At 40.2% G+C, this 23062-nt stretch overlaps 1 protein-coding gene across 1 annotated transcript; it reads right to left on the reverse strand.

Annotated features, from left to right (window-relative positions):
- Positions 1-16558: 16558 nt before the first annotated feature.
- Positions 16559-18048, reverse strand: LOC129373317 (uncharacterized). Its single transcript, XM_055051205.1, has 2 exons — positions 18034-18048; positions 16559-17506 (listed from the first exon to the last, which is right to left on the reverse strand). The coding sequence occupies exons 1-2, from the start codon at positions 18046-18048 to the stop codon at positions 16559-16561; spliced, it is 963 nt and encodes a 320-aa protein (XP_054907180.1).
- Positions 18049-23062: the final 5014 nt, after the last annotated feature.

Raw genomic sequence — 23062 nt, forward strand, 5'->3', positions numbered from 1 at the left:
GGAGCTCTACAAGTGTACCAAATTTCATGTCTCTAGGATAAATTAAGTGAATAGCAAAGGGTCCTTTGAAAATTTGTAGGTGGCGCTATTGAGCCATTTTTTATGGGATTTTTGCAAAGACCTTAAATACAAAATTTTGAAACTCCCTTTACGCGTCCGCCAAGTTTGGTGAGTTTTTGAAAATGATAAAGCCCCCAAAAAGGCCCTCTTTAGGGGGGCAGAATAATAATAATAATTAAAGCTGCAAGCAGCCTCGAACGGCCCTCGCAGCCAAGCGCCGCTCCGGCCTATTGCCACCGCGGGGTACGAGCAACCGCCGCCTCACGCCAGCCACCCCAGAGCTCTCACGCAGTTTTCAGCGCCTCCACCCGCACCGCGGAAGCAGTTGCTCAGTTTCCATCAACGCTGCGCACGTGCTAAGACAGAAGTTGTTGCGCAGTTTCCGCGCCCGTCCACCAGGTGGTGCGCCTCTATGCGTTCGGCGGCTATCCTTCACGATGCAAAAAAATGTGGTATAGATTCATTGGTTTAGCGAGGAAATATAGCTGGCGGATTAATGTAGGGGCGCAGTGGAGCCAAAATACATTTCAATGCTGTTTTACTCTTTAGAGGTCAACAAAGGTCATACGTATCCAATTTGGCGCCAGTCCGATGATCCACGTGTCATTTAGAGCCGATCATATGCACATGGCGAAGTAATGCATTTCGTCATTTCTACAACCCAATGCGGTTCGGTCAGCAGCCAGCATTCATAGAGTTCATCATGTTATCGTTTTTAGTCAGTATTCACATGATGAAACCCATATAAATTATAGAATAACAGTAAAATATACAGCAGAAAAAACATGTGACTGCCTCTTAAAAGTGGGCGGGGCTACAGTGAGGTCATCAAGTGACCATGGAAATGTGTTCAGGGCTGTTCTCTAGAAAGACAGAGGAAGTGTCATGCAGCTGTGATCTTGCATTTGGAAGTCATTTAATGTTGATCTTTCATGGTAAATAGTGAAAGTTTTACACTAAGCCACACCCACATGCTTGATGTTAACTACAACTGAGATCTAAATGCAGTGCAACTTTGATGTTATCGTGAAATGAGTCAGGAAAATGGTGAAGGTTAAGATGTATCAGTTTAATAAACCGCACTGTTCAGTAATAAACCAAGGGCAATGCACATTAAGAGAGCACAGTTAACTTTCAGCACATTAGAACAATAGCACAGGCTGAATCCCATCCATTAATTAGGTATTAATCACAGGAAGTGCTGCAACTAAATATTACAACCCCAATGGATCGGTAAAAAGATACTTAGCATTTTTTCAGAGCTCTTTCAAACGACATTTTAAACATCTTCTATACATAATACAAACAAGTCTGAATGTATGAAACTGGATGTATCACACACACTATTCAGTTTATTGAATTAGTAAAGCGCTTCGTTAGCATTAAAAACGTTGCAGGCCTCAGGCATTGGGTTAGCATCCTCCTCAGAATAACTGTTCCAAACATGATGGCTTCCAGAACCAGCAGGAAGGAATAAATTACTCACCGCACCACGAGTTACGACTGTTTAAACGAACAGCAATGGGCTCTTTGCACCTGCCGCGCTGACGTCACAACTGTATACCCGAATGCGGCTCTTTTTTCCACTTTCAGAAACTATGACTGCTATAAAACACAAAGTCGTACTTAAGACACAAATAAAACAATACTATGTACTTTGTTTAAGTTTTCATGGATTTCCAAGCCATCCTCAATTAAGACAGCTTGTAAATATTTGTTGCTACAAGTTAAAGCTACCTCTTGAAGCTAACGCCGTACACACCGCTCTAAGCACCGTCTTAATGAGCCATTCACAACAAGCATGCAAAAGTAATAAAACGAAATAACACAGAAATCTTAAGCAGCACGGCCATATTTTTCTAAAGTAATAACTCTGAATCTGAAGTCAGCTGAACTAGAACTCCGATACCAGAGTAAGCTCTGTGCTCGTTTTTGTTCTTCATACTTCAAGCAAAACTCTGAACTGTAATCTGCCCCCCCCTCCCAGCTGCTTTATTGTCGTTAACAATAAACACACGTAATATGCTTGAAAATAAGGCACAAACAGTGTCCGTTAGAATGGCTGAGAAATCTTTAGATAATTAAATAGCAGATTTTTACTAGAAAGCTAGCAGGCTTGTGCTAGCAGTTTAAAGAAATAAAACTCACCTTCATATCTGTGAATGTATAACGAGGCGAACATCTTAAAACCTTTCTTTGCCTTACTTGTTGGGGTTTCGGATCGATGTACATTATTAATTGTTACCTTGGAAAAACATTTCAGCCGTTTTTTCCGAACGTGTAAGCTGAGGTGCAAATAGCCCATTAAACTTCTCCAACTCCGGTCCAACAGAGCCTTCTTGCTCCAAAGCGTGGTTCGTATTTGCAACTCCAAAATCCAAGCAAAATGTTGACCAGTTCTGTGGCTCCAAAAAGCAGGCAAAATGTTCAGGAAAACTTCGCAGCTCCAGCTGTCGCCAGCTGACTGTTATTACGTAGCGTCGATCTGTTTTCTCATTGATGGAGTACCACTGCCTCCTGCTGTCGCAATACTGGTATTGCACTAGCAGTACCAGTATTTCTCCACAAGGTGCCAGTAGTACTCCATCAACACTGACCCCAGTGTGTTCTTACTTCGCTGTGTCATAAGTTTTGCTGAATGACTTTGTTTGTATTATTTCTAGCAAAAATGAATGAATGTTTGTACTTTAACCCACAAAATAAACTTATATATATATAAAAAGTTATAATAATGTATATTTAAATAATTAATAAAAACATAACCTATGGTCTGCTGTTTTCTAGGGGGCGCTATAGAGAAATTAGGCCACGCCCTACAAATATTGTGATGGATTCCAGTCGGGGAGTGGATAAATATTCATCCTTGTGAGTTTGCAGCAGCTGAGCCCGAAAATGTGGTATTGAGAGCCAAACGTTATGGCGATGGCGTTACAGGTAACTTCGCCACGCCGCCATGCCCACCTGCTCTATCGTAGCTGGTCGGGGTTGGAATCCTCAATACACCAACATGTCTTCGGTGTCTGGGCACAGTTTCATGTTGATGAGGTCAAAGGGGTCGGATAGCGAACGTTCACAGTAAAACATTACACTTCCTGTTCTCAGGGGGCGTGGCCTAAGTTATGTCATCATTCGACCATAGGGTAATGTAGGAGACCCGATGATGATCAATCACAGAAACTTTGGTGCCTCTGTGAGTTTCTGTGTAGGAGATATAGCAGTTTATGTTTTTATGGCGAGTAGGTGAAATTTGACCCCTGCTAACCCCCCTTCAGCATACTCAAAAACTCACCGTTTAGATAACTTATTTACTTACGCTTATTTACTTGCGGTAGTAAATAACAGTTATTAACAAAACGCTACATTTACTCCGTGTTTTAAGCCAACAAAAATTATCTGAGGGCGTACATATAACATTTCAGATTAAATGTAACAGCTTTCTTTTGGAAATCTCACGGCAGACGCGCTCGCAATGTTTTCATGGCCATCCGCCGTCGATCTGTTTGTCATTGGTGGAGTAACACTGTCCCCTGCTGACGCAATACTGGTATTGTTCTTCATCCTGTTTGTCTGCTGTTTCATTCGTGGAGTAAGACTGACCCCTGCTGGCGGAATACTGATATTGTTCGTCATCCTGTTTATCCGCTGTTTCATTCGTGGAGTAAGACTGACCCCAAGTGGCGAATTACTGAAATGGTTTATAAACAGTTTTGCTGAATTACGTTTTCTTTTATTTCTAGCCAAAATTAATTAATATTTGTACTCTCACCCACAAAATAATTTTATATATATAAAAAAACTTATAATACTATATATTTAAATAATTAATAACATAACATAACCTGTATTTCATGGGCTGCTGTTTTCTAGGGGGCGCTATAGAAAAATTAGGCCACGCCCTACAAATATTGTGATGGATTTCTGTCGGCGAGTGGATGAGGATCCATCCTTGTGAGTTTGGAGCAGCTGGGCCCGAAAATGTGGAATTGAGAGCCAAACGTATGGCGATGGCGTTACAGGTCACTTCGCCACACCGCCACGCCCACCTGCTCCATCGTAGCTGGTCGGGGTTGGAATCCTCAATACACCAACATGTCTTCTGTGTCTTGGCACAGTTTCATGTTGATGAGGTCAAAGGGGTCAGATAGCGACCATTGACAGTAAAACATGACACTTCCTATTCTCAGGGGGCGTGGCCTAAGTGATGTCATCATTCGACCATAGGGTATTGTAGGAGACCCGATGATAATGAATCACAGAAACTTTGGTGCCTCTGTGAGTTTCTGTGTAGGAGATATAGCAGTTTATGTTTTTACGGCGAGTAGGTGAACTTTGACCCCTGCTAACCCCCCTTCAGCATACTCAAAAACTCACTTAGATAACTTTAGATGAGACATGCCTTATGAACAGACTGAACCGAGTTTGAAGCCGATCAATCGAAATCCCTAGGAGGAGATAGATCAAATATGAAGGCTGTAACGGCAAAATGGTGTCAAAACCGAACTTGAATCCAAAATGGCCGACTTCCTGTGGGGTTTAGACCATGGCTCCAAGAGACTTTTTTGTACGTCCTGACAAGGTACACATGTGTACAAAGTTTCGTATTTGTAGGTTAAAGCATGGCTTGGGGCTGATCATTAAAGTTTTCTAGGGGGCGCTATAGAGAAATTAGGCCACGCCCACCAAATATTGTGATGGATTCCTGTCGGGGAGTCGATGAGGATCCATCGTGTGAATTTGGAGCAGCTGGGACCGAAAATGTGGAATTGAGAGCCAAACGTATGGCAATGGCGTTAGAGGTCACTTCGCCACGCCATCACGCCCACCTGCTCCATCGTAGCTGGTCGGGGTTGGAATCCTCAATACACCAACAGTTTTCTGTGTCTGGGCACAGTTTTCATGTTGATGAGGTCAAAGGGGTCAGATAGCGACAGTTCACAGTAAAACATTACACTTCCTGTTCTCAGGGGGCGTGGCCTAAGTGAGGTTATCATTCGACCATAGAGTATTGTAGAAGACCCGATGATGATCAATCACAGAAACTTTGGTGCTTCTGTGAGTTTCTGTGTAGGAGATATAGCAGTTTATTTTTTTACGGCGAGTAGGTGAACTTTGACCCCTGCTGACCCCCTTCAACATACTCAAAAACTCACCGTTTAGATAACTTTAGATGGGACATGCCTTATGAACAGACTGACCGAGTTTGAAGTCGATCAATCAAAATCCTAGGAGGAGATAGATCAAATACAAAGGCTGTAAACGGCAAAAATTGGCAAAATGGGGTCAAAATGGGAACTTCAATCAAAAATGGTTCACTTCCTGTGATACCTGCACTATGACATTAATTGTAAATTTTGAGCGTCTTGGGAGCTCTACAAGTGTACCAAATTTCATGTCTCTACGATAAAGTAAGTGAATAGCAGAGGGTAAAAAAGGGTGTTTTTCCAATTTCTAGGTGGCGCCGTAGAGACATTTCTGTTGCAATTTTTGCGACGACTTTAAAATACGTAAATTTTAAACACGCTTAAGGCCTCTGCCAAGTTTGGTGAGTTTTTGAATATGATAAAGCCCCCAATAAGCCAATTCATTTGGGTGGAAGAATAATAATAATTAAAGCTGCAAGCAGCCTCGAACGGCCCTCGCAGCCAAGCGCCGCTCCGGCCTATTGCCACCGCGGGGTACTAGCAACCGTCGCCTCACGTCAGCCACCACAGAAGCTCTCACGCAGTTTTCAGCTCCTCCGCCCGCACCGCAGAAGCTGTTGCTCAGATTCCATCAACGCTGGCCACGTGCTAACACAGAAGTTGTTGCGCAGTTTCCGCGCCCGTCCACCAGGCGGTACGCACTGATGCGTTCGGATGCGCTCCTTGACGATGCAAAAAATGTGGTGCAGATTCATTGGTTTAGCGAGGAAATATAGCTGGCGGATTAATGTAGGACGCGCAGTGGAGTCAAAATATATTTCAATGCTGTTGTTCTCTTTAGAGGTCAACAAAGGTCATACGTATCCAATTTGGCATCAGTCGGATGATCCACGTGTCATTTACAGCCGATCATATGCACATGACGAAGTATTACAGTTCGTCAATTTTCATCATTTTCAGCTGTGTTTCTAAAGAACTCTATTTCATTGTTGGAGTAATACTTACTCAGAGTGGCGAATTACTGAAATGGTTTGTAGAAATAAGAAAACGCTACATTTACTGCATGATTTAATTCAACAAAAAATTATCTGAGACATTTCTATCCTTTTAGAAATTTCATGGCAACGCTCTCACAAAGTTTTCACGCCCATCCGCCGTGGATCTGTTTGTCATTGGTGGAGGAACACTGACACCTACTGGCGAAATATTGATATTGTTCTTCATTCTGTTTATCTGCTGTTTCATTTGTGGAGCAATACTGACCCCAAGTGCGAATTACTGAAATGGTTTATAAACGCCAAAAATGGGATCAAAATCTGAACTTCAATCTAAAATGGCTCACTTCCTCTGGGGTTTAGACCATGGCTCCAAGAGACTTTTTTGTAGTCCTGACAAGGTACACACGTGTACAAAGTTTCGTAATTGTAGGTTAAAGCATGGCTTGGGGCTGATCATTTAAAATTTTCTAGGGGGCGCTATAGATAAATTAGGCCACACACCTACAAATATTGTGATGGATTCCTGTCGGGGAGTGGATGAAGATCCATCCTTGTGAGTTTGGAGCAGCTGTGCCCAAAAATGTGGAATTGAGAGCCAAACGTATGGCGATGGCGTTACAGGTCACTTCGCCACGCCGCCACGCCCAGCTGCTCCATCGAAGCTGGTCGGGTTGGAATCCTCAATACACCAACATGTCTTCTGTGTCTGGGCACAGTTTCATGTTGATGAGGTCAAAGGGGTCAGATAGCGACCGTTCAGAGTAAAACATGACACTTCCTTTTCTCAGGGGGCGTGGCCTAAGTGATGTCATCATTCGACCATAGGGTATTGTAGGACACCCGATGATGATCAATCAGAGAACTTTGGTGCCTCTGTGAGTTTCTGTGTAGGATATAGCAGTTGATTTTTTATGGGGAGTAGGTGAACTTTGACCCCTGCTAACCCCCCTTCAGCATTCTCAAAAACTCACCGTTTTGATAACTTTAGATGGGACATGCCTTATGAGCAGACTGACCGAGTTTGAAGCCGATCAATCGAAATCCCTAGGAGGAGTTCGATCAAATAGGAAGGCTGTAAACGGCAAAAATGGGGTCAAAATCTGAACTTCAATCTAAAATGGCCGTCTTCCTGTGGGGTTTCGACCATTGGCTCCAAGAGACTTTTTTGTAAGTCCTGACAAGGTACACACGTGTACAACGTTTCGTAATTGTAGGTTAAAGCATGGCTTGGGGCTGATCATTTAAAGTTTTCTAGGGGGCGCTATAGAGAAATTAGGCCACGCCCCACAAATATTGTGATGGATTCCTGTCGGGGAGGTGATGTCGATCCATCCTTGTGAGTTTGCAGCAGCTGGGCTCGAAAATGTGGAATTGAGAGCAAACGTATGGCGATGGCGTTAGAGGTCACTTCGCCACGCCGCCACGCCCACCTGCTCCATCGAATGTGGTCGGGGTTGGAATCCTCAATACACCAACATGTTTTCTGTGTCTGGGCACAGTTTCATGTTGATGAGGTCAAGGGGTCAGATAGCGCCGTCCACAGTAAAACATTACACTTCCTGTTCTCAGGGGGCGTGGCCTAAGTGATGTCATCACTTGACCATAGGATATTGTAGGAGACCCGATGATGATCAATCACAGTAACTTTGGTGCCTCTGTGAGTTTCTGTGTAGGAGATATAGCAGTTTATTTTTTATGGCGAGTAGGTGAACTTTGACCCTGCTTACCCCCCTTCAGCATACTCAAAAACTCACAGTTTTGATAACTTTAGATGGGACATGCCTTATGAACAGACTGACCGAGTTTGAAGCCGATCAATGGAAATCCCTAGGAGGAGTTCGATCAAATACGAAGGCTGTAAACGGCAAAAATGGGGTGAAAATTTGACCTTCAATCCAAAATGGCTGACTTCCTGTGATACTTGCACTATGACATTAATTGTAAATTTTGAGCATCTTGGGGATCTCTACAAGTGTACCAAATTTCATGTCTCTACGATGAAGTAAGTGAATAGCAAAGGGTCCTTTGAAAATTTCAAGGTGGCGCTATTGAGCCATTTCTTTGCAATTGTTGCGTCGACTTTAAAATACGTAAATTTGAACAGGCTTAAGGCCTCCGCCAAGTTTGGTGAGTTTTTGAATATGATAAAGCCCCCAAAAAGCCAATTCATTTGGAGGGAGAATAATAATAATAATAATTAAAGCTGCAAGCAGCCTCGAACGGCCCTCGCAGCCAAGCGCCGCTCCGGCCTATTGCCACCGTGGGGTACTAGCAACCGGCGCCTCACGCCAGCCACCACAGAAGCTCTCACGCAGTTTTCAGCTCCTCCGCCCACACCGCGGAAGCTGTTGCTCAGTTTCCATCAACGCTGGCCACGTGCTAACACAGAAGTTGTTGCGCAGTTTCCGCGCCGTCCACCAGGCGGTACGCACTGATGCGTTCGGAGGCGCTCCTTGACGATGCAAAAAATGTGTTACAGATTCATTGGTTTAGCGAGGAATATAGCTGGCGGATTAATGTAGGACGCGCAGTGGAGTCAAAATATATTTCAATGCTGTTGTTTCTCTTTAGAGGTCAACAAAGGTCATACGTATCCAATTTGTCGTCAGTCGGATGATCCACGTGTCATTTACAGCCGATCATATGCACATGGCGAAGTACTACAGTTCGTCATTTTTCATCATTTTCAGCTGTGTTTCTAAAGCACTCTATTTCATTGTTGGAGTAATACTTACTCAGAGTGGCGAATTACTGAAATGGTTTGTAAGAAGTAAGAAAACGCTACATTTACTGCATGATTTAATTCAACAAAAATTATCTGAGACATTTCTATCCTTTTAGAAATTTCATGGCAACGCTCTCACAAAGTTTTCACGCCATCCGCCCGTGGATCTGTTTGTCATTGGTGGAGGAACACTGACACCTACTGGCGAAATACTGATATTGTTCTTCATCCTGTTTATGCTGTTTCATTTGTGGAGCAATACTGACCCCAAGTGGCGAATTACTGAAATGGTTTATAAACGGCAAAAATGGGATGAAAATCTGAAATTTAATCAAAAATGGCCGACTTCCTCTGGGGTTTAGACCATGGCTCCAAGAGACTTTTTTGTACATCCTGACATGGTACACACGTGTACAAAGTTTCGTAATTGTAGGTTAAAGCATGGCTTGGGGCTGATCATTTAAAATTTTCTAGGGGGCGCTATAGAGAAATTAGGCCACACCCTACAAATATTGTGATGGATTCCTGTCGGGGAGTGGATGAAGATCCATCCTTGTGAGTTTTGGAGCAGCTGCGCCCAAAATGTGGAATTGAGAGCCAAACGTATGGCGATGGCGTTACAGGTGACTTCGCCATGCCGCCACGCCAGCTGCTCCATCGAAGCTGGTCGGGGTTGGAATCCTCAACACACCAACATGTCTTCTGTGTCTGGGCACAATTTCATGTTGATGAGGTCAAAGGGGTCAGATAGCGAGCATTCAGAGTAAAACATGACACTTCCTTTTCTCAGGGGGCGTGGCCTAAGTGATGTCATCATTCGACCACAGGGTATTGTAGGACACCCGATGATGATCAATCAGAGAAACTTTGGTGCCTCTGTGAGTTTCTGTGTAGGAGATATAGCAGTTTATTTTTATGGGGAGTAGGTGAACTTTGACCCCTTTCTAACCCCCCTTCAGCATACTCAAAAACTCACCGTTTTGATAACTTAGATGGGACATGCCTTATGAACAGACTGACCGAGTTTGAAGCCGATCAATCGAAATCCCTAGGAGGAGTTCGATCAAATACGAAGGCTGTAAACGGCAAAAATGGGTCAAAATCCAAACTTCAATCCAAAATGGCTGACTTCCTGTGGGATTTAGACAATGGCTCCAAGAGACTTTTGTAAGTCCTGACAAGGTACACACGTGTACAACGTTTCGTAATTGTAGGTTAAAGCATGGCTTGGGAATGATCATTTAAAGTGTTCTAGGGGGGCGCTATAGAGAAATTAGGCCACACCCACCAAATATTGTGATGGATTCCTGTCGGGGAGTTGATGGCGATCCATCCTTGTGAGTTCGGAGCAGCTGGGCCCAAAAATGTGGAATTGAGAGCCAAACGTATGGCGATGGCGTTACAGGTCACTTCGCCACGCCGCCACGCCCACCTGCTCCATCGAAGCTGGTCGGGGTTGGAATCCTCAATACACCAACATGTTTTCTGTGTCTGGGCACAGTTTCATGTTGATGAGGTCAAAGGGGTCAGATAGCGACCGTCCACAGTAAAACATTACACTTCCTGTCTCAGGGGGCGTGGCCTAAGTGATGTCATCATTCGACCATAGGGTATTGTAGGGCAGCCGATGATGATCAATCACAGTAACTTTGGTGCCTCTGTGCATTTCTGTGTAGGAGATATAGCAGTTTATTGTTTTACGGCGAGTAGGTGAACTTGACCCCTGCTAACCCCCCTTCAGCATACTCAAAAACTCACAGTTTTGATAAACTTAGATGGGACATGCCTTATGAACAGACTGACCGAGTTTGAAGCCGATCAATCGAAATCCCTAGGAGGAGTTCGATCAAATACGAAGGCTGTAAACGGCAAAAATGGGGTGAAAATTTGACCTTCAATCCAAATGGCTGACTTCCTGTGATACTTGCACTATGACATTAATTGTAAATTTTGAGCATCTTGGGGAGCTCTACAAGTGTACCAAATTTCATGTCTCTACGATGAAGTAAGTGAATAGCAAAGGGTCCTTTGAAAATTTCTAGGTGGCGCTATTGAGCCATTTCTTGTGGAATTTTTGCGACGACTTTAAAATACGTAAATTTGAAACAGGCTTAAGGCCTCCGCCAAGTTTGGTGAGTTTTGAATATGATAAAGCCCCCAAAAAGCCAATTCATTTGGAGGGAGAATCGTAATAATAAGAAACAGTACAGAAACAATAGGCCTTCGCAGCGCTTAGCTGCTCGGGCCTAATAAACAATAGGAAAACATAGGCCTTCGCAGCGCTTAGCTGCGGGCCTAATAATAATAATAATAATAATAATAAGAAACAGTACAGAAACAGTACAGAAACAATAGGCCTTCGCAGCGCTTAGCTGCTCGGGCCTAATAAACAATAGGAAAACAATAGGCCTTCGCAGCGCTTTGCTGCTCGGGCCTAATAAACAATAGGAAAACAATAGGCCTTCGCAGCGCTTAGCTGCTCGGGCCTAATAATAAACAATAGGAAAACAATAGGCCTTCGCAGCGCTTAGCTGCTCGGGCCTAAAAAGTCAGAATTCGGACTGATGGGCGCCAGCAGCAGCCACACAGAGCAGGTTGAGTTACGGCGGACAGCCATGTTCTGGAGAAAATGTCTGATTTAAGCGACTTTTTACGTGCCAGAAGAGTACCAGAAGCGTCCATTGCACTAATGGAAGAACAAAAGGTGAGTAAATCAAATGTTATAGTTCAGTGTCTAAAGCCGAACGGTTTAGCTAGCTGTTAGCATGTTTGTTAGCTTACGCGGTTAAAGGAATAAGCTGATTTACAATGTTAAATCACACGGATGAATAAAGGATATAACAGCTGTTAATTGCTGGAATTGTCTCTAAGTGTTTGGGATGTTTATTTTATTGTTCTTCTGTTTGAATGTTTACAATTAACTAAGGTTAGCTGTATATGTCAGCCACCTTCTAAATAAGATGTCTGCTGTGTTAAACTGCAACTTTTAGTTCAGTAGAGGACAGAAACTATAGTACAAAGTGACAAAATTTATAAACACAGCTAATCAATCCAGTCCTTCCTCTTTTTCAGTAAAATAGAGGACTGAACATTTACTGCTGCTATTATTGTCATTCTCCCAAACAGTAAATGGCTTTAAGCAGAAACGTAAGGATACAATCTTAAAGGTAACTTTGACGTTGATTTGCAGACTAAGTAATTGTCCTTTCTCATCTTTTTTCTGTGCAGATTGACTGTGATGCCGCAGCAAAGCTGAAAAATCACGGCGATGGATTTGCTGTTTTAAACTTCTACTAAATCAACAAACTGTCCAAGAGGAAAAAAGGCCTTCTGTTTAAGACTGTTCCCTTCTTAAAGTGAAAGAAGCTCGAAAATGTCAGATTTGGATGATATCATTAGGCTTTACTTCAGACTCTCTTTAAATAACAAAGAAATCCTTCAAATTTTAGCGCACAGTCATCATACTATATTAAGTAATCGAACTCTAAAAAGAATTTGCAGAAGACTGGGCTGTTTCGAAGAAAGAATCAGTCCGACCTTGAAGAAGTGCTAGCCTTTGTCCAACAACAAAAATGACTAATGGACAAATGCAAGGTTATCGGTGGCTACATCTTCGTGCGATTCAACATGGATTTGTGGTGTCACAAGACACTGTGAGACAATTAATCAAATTGTTTGACCCAGAAGGTGTGGAACTGAGACGAGCACGACGGTTGAGAAGACGTCAGTACAATTGCAGAGGACCAAATGCGCTCTGGCATATGGATGGCTACGATAAACTAAAACCTTATGGCATTGCTATCAGTGGCTGTATAGATGGTTTTAGCCGGCATGTTTTATGGATGGAGGCTTATACCAAGCAGATATTTCTGAGGCGAAACCACACAGACAGTTTTGCAGGGGACAAAAGTTTCCTTTACGGAAGAAGTACATCCAACCAGCGCATTGAAGGATGGTGGTCCACCCTCCGTAAACAGAGCGCACAGTTTTGGATGAACTTATTTCAAACCTTTCTGGATGATGGTCACTTTACAGGAGATTTTTTGGATAAAGCCTTATCCAATTCTGCTTTCTTAATCTTATTCAGGTAAAAGTATATATTGGTACACTGCAATGTTTTTTTTTTTTCAAAAAGGTATTAAAGCATATCTTCTGGTATGTTTACTAAAAATAAAAATGGTTTAAATTACTTGGGAACGTGTTCCCCTAAACTCCTTTGGTGTAGTTTTAAAAATAAGTTCTATCCGTAAATTACTAAGTTTTACCATACGTTGGGAATCATTTTATGTGCAGAATAAAATGTTTTGGAATTGCAATTTTGTTCTTGCTGCTTGGTTTTGATTAGAGGTCACTTTCTATGTATGCTGATTAATATATGCCTCATCTTTAGCAAAAGCTACAGTTACAATTTTAGTTTTAAACATTTATGGTTTGTTTTTATGCAGGATGACCTTGATGATGTTGTGAACACATGGAACTCACACAAAATCCGGGCAAGTGGGGGTGCAGTATCGGGCCGACCTGTGGTGATGTACTCATTTCCAGTGCTGCACAAAACTGACAGACTCAAACCTGTTTCTCTGGATGAGGTCACTGTGTGTATGGAAGAGTGTACACCAAAAGGTCCATATCCCTGTGATGAAACGTCTTTGAACTTTGTTGTCTGCTTATGGTAGAACACAACTTGGAGGCCCCAAGAGATCCACTTATTGCTGCTGATTTGTATATAAGGTTAAGAGAAGAAATTCTTCAAAGTATTTAGCAACTTTCAGTGTGCATAAAGATAATTTAAAAAGTGTTGCTATTTATCTCCATCAAGCCATTGGATAGTGTTTGCAATGTGATAGGTGCCCTCTAAACAGGGCTCCCTGCTCTACATCTAATTAAAGAATGAAAAGTGCAAGCAAACAGAACCTTTGACGTCATTTTACCAGAACATGAAAGTTTATTGCTGTCATTATTTATTTGTAGAGTTCTGATGACCTGACATTAATGTACAAGCTGTTACTGTTCTGATAATTAAAATTGCAGGTTGTTTGACATGATTTCCTAACCCATAGTTTGTTTCGCTTTCAGTCATTTGAAGGAACAATGCTGATGCAAAGTTATTCAATGATAATCAGTTATGAGCCAAATGTCAGTCCTTTTAAACGGGTATGCATTGTGATTCATATATATTTTTTTGTTTAAAACAAAATGCTGTTCTGTTAAAGATATTGTAAGTGTATGGTTGAGATGTGAACTAAATGGCAGAAGAGCAAAAAGGATGTCACAAATTGAACACATGGAAAACAATTGTGTGTGAAATAAAAATGAACTTCAATGTTTTGTTTACCAAGTCTTTTCATAATACAATTGATGTCAAATATTTAACAGTTGAAAAAAGTCATTTGTTTTTATCACTATCTGAAGTTAGATAAGACAGTGGTCAGACAGGAAAGTGAGCAATAAGAGAGGAAACTGATACTAAGGTCATCAGGCCATGACTCGGAACGTCTGATGTCCACATTCAGGACTGCGGTCTCCATACAGGACTTTTGCTTTTCCACCACAGCACCCCAACTGTTGTTTTAAATGTGTTAAAATTAACAAAATTGTATTTGCTAAATTCCAAAAAAACGTAACATTTCTTAGTTTTTATAACTATCTTCAAATTCAACAATTTCAATACTTTTGGTTATTAGACCTTTTCAAATAAAAGCCAAGCTTAGCTAACATATTGAAAACCATAACAGAAAAGTATTTGGTAAAGTAACATTTTATTAGCAAAACAAATAACATTTCTTTTGCTAATCCAAAAAAACCATGGTCATTAGAATGACCTAACTTTTAAAACAAACTTTCAGATTGAATATAACCTTGTATACAGCCGTAAATTAATATAAAACATTAAAGCTTTTGTTATCAAAAAACAACGTCATCTCAGATGCACAGATGGAATAAGTGCTAATTGATAAAATACACATACAAAAAATCTATCTTGTCGACAGGTGTTAGATCAATACCTTGTTTTTGAACATGACAAAATGGCATACATTTGTTCAAATAACCTCAGCTTTTCCATTGCATTGTTTTTATTTCTAACATTAGGAACAAGTGTTTTTCTTCAAAACATACTGAGAATCACACAGCTTGATTGATGACAGATTAACAGCACATATGCTTAGTGACAATAACATTTATAAAATTAAGGAAAATGTAGACGAATGTTTTCTATAACTTTAAATTGTATGTTTGTATTTAACAGCAAATACAAAACACTAACACTTCAATGCTCCTTAACAGATGCGTGGTTTGGAAAACATTTTGCGGACAAAAAGTTCAAAATAAACTGGCCGTATTTACAAGTTTCAAGTGTGGACACACTGTACAAGATTTTCTATATAAATCAATTTTTTTGTTGTATTCTACATCTATTGTAGACCCAATTATTAAATAACAAATGAATTTGAAAGTCTTACTTCTTATCTAAGGAAAGCTTAAAAGCAAGTTTTATTTTAATTTTATAGCTCTCTAACAATATTTTTATTGTTTCCATTTAAGGTTTCTATTCAGCAGTTGGAGATCTGAGATCAAGTCAAGATGCTTTTGGATGTAACAAACAGCTATTAATTTGTTTTGTGGCAACTTCTTGTATGATGTAAAACTAGTGAGAACAAAGGAAACTTGTATATTCTCAGTGAAAAACTGAGCTACCAATAGAAATGGCTAACTTCCATCAATTTCTTTTAAACAACAATAATTTCTCTCTGTTGAAAATACTTTTTCTTTATGTGTCTTTGTAGTTCTGCTGTACTGATTGAACATTTCAAAAGTAATGCATTGCACGATGAATCAAACAATGTCCATTACCCAGACATTGCTGTCAAGAACTGCATTGAATTCAGATCTAAAATCTGGGACGTTTTCATAGCTATCTGCTATTTGCAGAGTACTTCCACATGTGTGTCCGACTGGTCTCTTGTGAACTCTGTCATATCTTGAAATTCCACAAATATGCAGTTTGTCACAATGAGATCAGATCCAGTGCAAAATCTCATAAATTTCTGAAGCTTTATGTCATCCAGCTCTCTTATGAATCTTTTAAGATGACTCTGTACTTCCTTTTGCTTTGGAGTTAAATCTAGAGCAAATTTCAGCAGCTGACAGACTTTTTTGGAAGTTGGTTGCAGGTCTGAGAACAGCTTGGTCAGTGCTTCTGGGCTGAGGGACAGATGGGTAGATGATCTCCCTCCAGCAGTCAATGACGAACATCGATTTTTGGATGAGCTCTTTGTGAGCTATTTCATCAAGGATTGTAGGGAGACTTTCAGGAGTGATTATTTTCTACAGCCATAATTGTCAAGAACTTCCACAAGATCATCAAGGTCAACAGCAGAAAAATTCTTAACTGCCTCCCTCAAAACACATTCTTTGCTGCTCACAACTGTAGAAAATGTGCTTTAAGATCACTGTAAACATTATTGAAAAGCACTTGTTCAAGAAAAGGGATTGCAATTTTATTTGGAAAATACTGACAGTCTTGGTAACCTTTCAAAAGGATTCGTCCAACTGCCTTCCATTTCTCAGCTTGAAAGTCATGGCGGATGAATGGCACTTTCACTGTTGTACCAAGGGTGCATCGCTCATAAAATTCATTCCAGAAGCAAGTGAGTACATCTCTCAGTATTCCTGAGCCAGTGCCTGCTTCTTCGGTGTTGTCTGGAAGTATGCGCGTTACGTTCAGTTTCTTCATCAGAGAAAGCAGTAATAAGGTCATGTAAAGTGTCAGCATTGCGTACAGTGATCATTATTGCATCTTCTGGATTTGCTGGACTGGGGGGAACAACAAAACCCTCATAGATTAATGTGTCATCTGTATCTTCTTCAGCATCAAGAATGGGACCAAAAGTAATTTGGGAATCATCAAAAACTTCTGAACTCTGTTGGACTTCAACAGAGTTCCTCCTGACATCCACCACCTGTAATGGATTAAATTCGCTGCTACTGCTTTCCAAAACAAACACAACTTCAGATGCGTCACTGTTATCTTCTTCTGCATCTTTTGGTTTTGTTGCAATGTAGAAGCGCAACATTGACAGTCTCACTGCTTCATACATTTTCCCAATAGTTAGGCCGGTGTCTTCTGTAAGAAGGTTCTGTTTAAAGTCCCAAACCTCAAACTCAAAATCTGTTTCAGGTCCCTTAGGAGATGTTCCATCAGGAAAAAAAAGTGTCTTTCCTTCTTGAAGAATGTCTTTTAATCCAGAATCAGTGGCCATTTGAATTTTTCTAGTGCCACCTCCCTGCTTTGCTCTCACCTGTTTGGTAGTTTTTCCATCACTATGTATCCATCCAATCTCAACATTTTTTGTTCCTTTTGGCCTCTTTTTCTGTCTTGTACTTTCATGTGTCATGGTCTCGTGTGGACTTTCCTTTCTGTTCTTCATTTTGTCCCGAAGCTTTTGAAGAAGTCCTTGTTTTCTTTTGGACAATGGCTGTTTGCTTTTGCAGTAGTTGAAAACAGCAATTCTGTCTCCATATGAAGGTAAGAAGTTTTCAAGTGTTGCATCGTCCATGAGACCTACGGCATCACAGTCAATCTGCACAGAAAAGATGAGAAAGGACAATTACTTAGTCTGCAAATCAACGTCAAAGTTACCTTTAAGATTGTATCCTTACGTTTCTGCTTAAAGCCATTTACTGTTTGGGGAGAATGACATAATAGCAGCAGTAAATGTTCAGTCCTCTATTTTACTGAAAAAGAGGAAGGACTGGATTGATTAGCTGTGTTTATAAATGTTTGTCACTTTGTACTATAGTTTCTGTCCTCTACTGAACTAAAAGTTGCAGTTTAACACAGCAGACATCTTATTTAGAAGGTGGCTGACATATACAGCTAACCTTAGTTTAATTGTAAAACATTCAAACAGAAGAACAATAAAATAAACATCCCAAACACTTTAGAGACAATTCCAGCAATTAACAGCTGTTATATCCTTTATTCATCCGTGTGATTTAACATTGTAAATCAGCTTATTCCTTTAACCGCGTAAGCTAACAAACATGCTAACAGCTAGCTATAACCGTTCGGCTTTAGACACTGAACTATCCCATTTGATTTACTCACCTTTTGTTCTTCCATTAGTGCAGTGCTTCTCAATTATTTTCCGTTACGCCCCCCTAGCAAGAAGAAAACTATTCGCGCCCCCCAGTCCCCACCGTGACTATCCATCTCTGCATAACATTTTTTCCTTATTAACATTTCTTTCGCTGAAAAAACTCTAGCGGCTTATCGGCGTGATTGGGATGTAACGTATTTAAGTGACGCGCTAATTTATTTGGCTTCATGCTGTCCGCTGCGAGCATTTTTAGACACAGCAAACACACCGGTCTTTCCTCTTCTCCAACTGTAGTCACAGTGAAGCCAAGCGCTAAATACGCTTCGTCGTATTTCCTCTTCTTAGCTTTCGGTTGACTTTCTGTTGTCTCATTATCTTTGTTTCTCTCCGCTTTTCTTTTCATCCCTGTGAAAAACTTTTTCATGTTGGGGGTTGTTGAATAACGGAGGCCATAGACAGAACGCAGTCGGAGCTTTTTGTTGACTTAACACTGCTAACCAAGGCAAACCTGTTGTCTTGTAAGTCGTAAAATGTTGCACTGTCGCAAACGTGACAGAAGTAACAATGAGAGCGCCACTGCCGCCTACTGTGCGCAATTACACTTTATACTAGTTCGGCCAAAAAAAAGCCTGTTCCCCAGGATCACACGCGCCCCCCCAGGTATCGCACCGCGCCCCCCAAAGGGGGCCCGCCCCACTATTTGAGAAGCACTGCATTAGTGCAATGGACGCTTCTGGTACTCTTCTGGCACGTAAAAAGTCGCTTAAATCAGACATTTTCTCCAGAACATTGGCTGTCCGCCGTAACTCAACCTGCGTCTGTGTGGCTGCTGCTGGCGCCCATCAGTCCGAATTCTGACTTTTTTTTTTTTTCTGGCCCACAATTTTTTTTTATTTTTTTCTGTCACTGATTTTTTTTTTTTTTTTTTTCTGGCCCACAAATTTTTTTTTTCTGTCATAGATTTTTTTTTTTTTCTGCGGCACAATTTTTTTTTTTTTCTGGGCCACAAAAATTTTTTTTCTTCTTTTTTCTGAACCACTGAAAAAAAATTTTCGGACATTTTTTTTTTTTTTTTCCAGTGGCCCTAATCCTCTTCCGTAATTTTCCCTTTTGATTCTAAGAAATAAATTAATCTACTATTCACCATCTTCTCCATTAACTTTCCAATACAAGATGTTAAAGCTATTGGCCTATAACTCTCAATTAGCTGTGGGTCTTTACCTGGTTTACAAATAGGAATGATAATTGATTCTTTCCACTTATCCGGCAGAACTCCTTCTTCCCATATTTTATTATATAATTCTAATAATATCACCTTACTCTTTTCACTCAGATTTTTTAGCATAATATAATTAATCTGATCTTCCCCAATTTTTTGTGTTCTTTAATGCTTTATTTAATTCTATCATTGAAAATTTCATATTTATAGTATCATTATCCTCTCTATCCTCATGTATCCTTTCATTATACCTTTTTAGTGTCATTTCCCTTCCTTCTTTCTCTTTATTACTAAGATTTCCATTGCTATGTACTTTAGCTAAGACTTTTACTAACAATTCAGTCTTATCTTTATTATCAATAATCATATTGTCATTACTTTTAAGTATCGGAAAATCATGTTCTTTTGATTTTCCTGACATTTTCTTGATTGTGTCCCACACTCTGTCTAACGCAGTAGTTTTTCCTAACGATTCACAATACTTACTCCAATAACTCTTTTTGCATTTCTTATCTTCCTTCTAACTTCTGCTTGTTTTCTCTTATAGTTTATTAAGTTTTGGAAACAAATAGCTTTCTTAAGTGTTTTAAAAGCCTTATTCCTTAATTTAACCGCCATTGAACATTCTGGATTCCACCAAGGAACTATCTTCTTCTTCTTAAACCCTTTACTTTTTGGTATTACTTCTTTTGCCATATCAAAAATACTCTTACTGACTTCTAGATTTAAATCATTTATTGGTTTATTTATATCTATACTTATCAACCTATCTTCACTCATAACTTTATATTTTTCCCAATTAGTGTCCTCAAACCTCCATCTCCCTTGACTATTTACCTGTCCTTCTTCCATGTCTATTTCAACCTCAATAAATATTGGATAATGATCACTTCCTATTGTACTATTTTTATATATTTTCCAACTACAACAATCCGCCACACATGGGGATACCAGAGTAATATCAATAGCAGATTCCTTACCATTTATCACATCCAACCGAGTTTCTTCCCCATTATTTAACACTACCAATTCTTTTTCTTCAATAATTCCTTCTAAAATCCCCCCATTATAATCATCTTTCTCACCCCATAAAGTGCTATGTGCATTAAAGTCCCCACACCAAATTAATTTTTCTCCCAATGCCGAGAAATGTTTTCTATTTTTAATTTATCCATTTTCTTACAAGGGTTATAATAATTTTTAATTTTTATACTTCCATGCTTTGTCCACACTTTAACCCCATTAATCTCCAGTTCCGTGTTTAATTATAATTTGATAAATTTGATTTTTTCTTTTATAAATATGGCACATCCTCCTCCATTTCCATTTCCTCTATCTCTCCGTACAATTGAATATCCATTAATGTTAAACTGTAACGTTGGTTTCAACCAAGTTTCTTGGATACATATTATATATGGTTTCTCATTCAATCTATTAATAAAACCTTTAAACTCCTGACCATTAGCTATTAGACTTCTAGCATTCCATTGCAATATTAGAATTATATAACTATTTGATTTGCCTCACTTTCTCCTGACCCCTCTCCTTGTCTAAGCTCATCTTGAATTCTCTCCCATGACAGATCTTTAACACTAAAGAATCTTGCTGCTGCTTTTACTATAATTTTTATTTTTTCAGTCTTAGTTCTCGCCTGTTCGGAACAGTTTATAATATAAGCCAGAAACGGGATCAGTTTTTCTACCGTGATAATGTTTTGATTTTTATCTGCCTCATTCTTCTTTTCTACTTTTGCTCTCTGACTAATCCCTGTACTTTTCACCTCCTTTACTGTTCCGCATAAGACATTCTCTTCTCTGTTTTCAGTTTTTGAATTTCCGTCGCTTCTTTCCTCACCATACATCCTGCATATGCTGCGGTATGATCCCCTCCACAGTTACAACATTTTATCGGATTCTCTCCACACGCCCCATAAGCGTGTTCCCCTCCACACCTACCACATCTTTGCTTTCCATTACATACATTTGCTGTATGGCCATATCTCTGACATTTGTAACATCTAATAGGTGGTGGGATATAATTTCTTACATTGAAGCTCAAGTATCCAATCATTACCTTATCCGGTTTTACTTTATCCTTGAATTCTAATAGCACAGAAGTGCTATCCATTCTCTCCCCATTTCTAAAGGCCTGCAGTCGTTTGATACCTAAAACCTCCCCTCCTTTTATTACTTTCTTTAACTCGTCCAAGTTTTCTCCTAAAGGAATCCCTGAAATCACCCCTTTCGCTCCTCTTTCCTCTCCTATTACTTTCCTCTCCATTACTTCTCTTTTGCAGATTGTATTTTTAGTGCTTTATTCTTTTGTTCAGCATTCCTACAAATAATCAGGCTTCCATCTCTTAAAACTTTAGCTAATTCCACATCTCCAATATTTTTTTTAAATCCATTTGATAGTGTGATTGGGCTCACCCCAATCAAGTCCTGTCCAGTTCTGAATTTCAAAATCACTTTAAAGTCCTCCATCATTATTTTCTTCTTGTCTCAATGTTTTCCTCTTCATCCTCAAAAGATCTTTTGCCTGTATTTAGCCCTTTTTTACCCTTATCCTTCCCTCCTCCCCCTTTCTTACTTTCTACCAGAGACCAACCTATTTCCATACTATCTTCATCTGAACACCCTCCACTACTACTAGCCATCTAGATCCACTCACAGCCCAGATTATGGCAAGAAACCGCTCCTCCACTTCCAGCTTCCCGTGACCAAACCACGCTTCGTCAGAGTTGCTGCATGCAGGTGCTTCCAATCAGCTTCCCTCCGTGGGTTCTTCGGCTGCAACCTCTCTGCTCTTCTTCCCAGCCAGGCTCCTTTTATTTTGGCTCTAATCAGCCTCTGCTGACACCTGTCCGGGTGGCCAATTAGTGCGCCCGCCTCCCGAGACAACCACCTTCAGTCCAGAGTGTTTGGATTGTCAAAAGGGGAAAAGGAAAAAGAAAAGCAACAACCCAAAAACAATATACATGCAAAGCAAACAAAAAAAAGCAATAATAATCAACCATAAAAGAAAACAATCATTTTCCCCTGTTTAACACAAGCATGCATTTTGGATATTTGGATTTGGAACTAGGATTTGTCTCTGCCCGTTCTGCACTTGATTTGTATTCCAAACTGAGTTTCTTTGACCTGTTTCTCCCATTCCTCTATCACTGTCTTTCTTTACTCTTTTTAAGGCTTCAGCATATGAAATTCTTTCTGTAATTTTAATTCTTTGAGCTTCCCTAGCTTCCTTTTGTATTTGACAACCACCATAAGCTGCACTGTGTTCTCCACAATTACAACATTTGATTTTCGCATCTTTCTCACATTTTCCATATCCTTGTGGACCTCCACATCTGGCACATCGCTGTTAGCATTCTGATTTTTCCTTTGCAGTGTATCCCATTGTTTGACAGTTAAAACACCTGAGAGGTTTAGGGATATACTCTCTAACTTTATAGTTCATGTAACCCAGCTGGGTATTTCCTGGCACAATATTTTCAAACTGTAAAATTACTGCCATAGTGTCTTTAAGTTCCCCATCTCTTTTACTTTTAATCCTAGTGGCATCTGTTATTTTCCCTCCTTTGATTTCTTTTTTCACATCCTCCATTGACATTTCAAGCAGAACTCCTGAAATCTCTCCTCTTAGCCTTGCTAACAATCCTGGGATATGAGATCTAACTCTTTCCCCCATCAGGGTTTTAATTTTCATGATCTTCTGTTGCTGTGATTAGCATGTGTTAGCACTCTTCTGTTGTTCATGATTCTAGCCATTTTGATTTTTCCTATTTCTGTCTTTTTTTGTTTTTGCTGTTCTTGCTT

The sequence above is a fragment of the Poeciliopsis prolifica genome, unplaced genomic scaffold (genome assembly GCF_027474105.1).
Source record: "Poeciliopsis prolifica strain line A6 unplaced genomic scaffold, Auburn_PproV2 SCAFFOLD032, whole genome shotgun sequence".
NCBI lineage: Eukaryota > Metazoa > Chordata > Actinopteri > Cyprinodontiformes > Poeciliidae > Poeciliopsis > Poeciliopsis prolifica.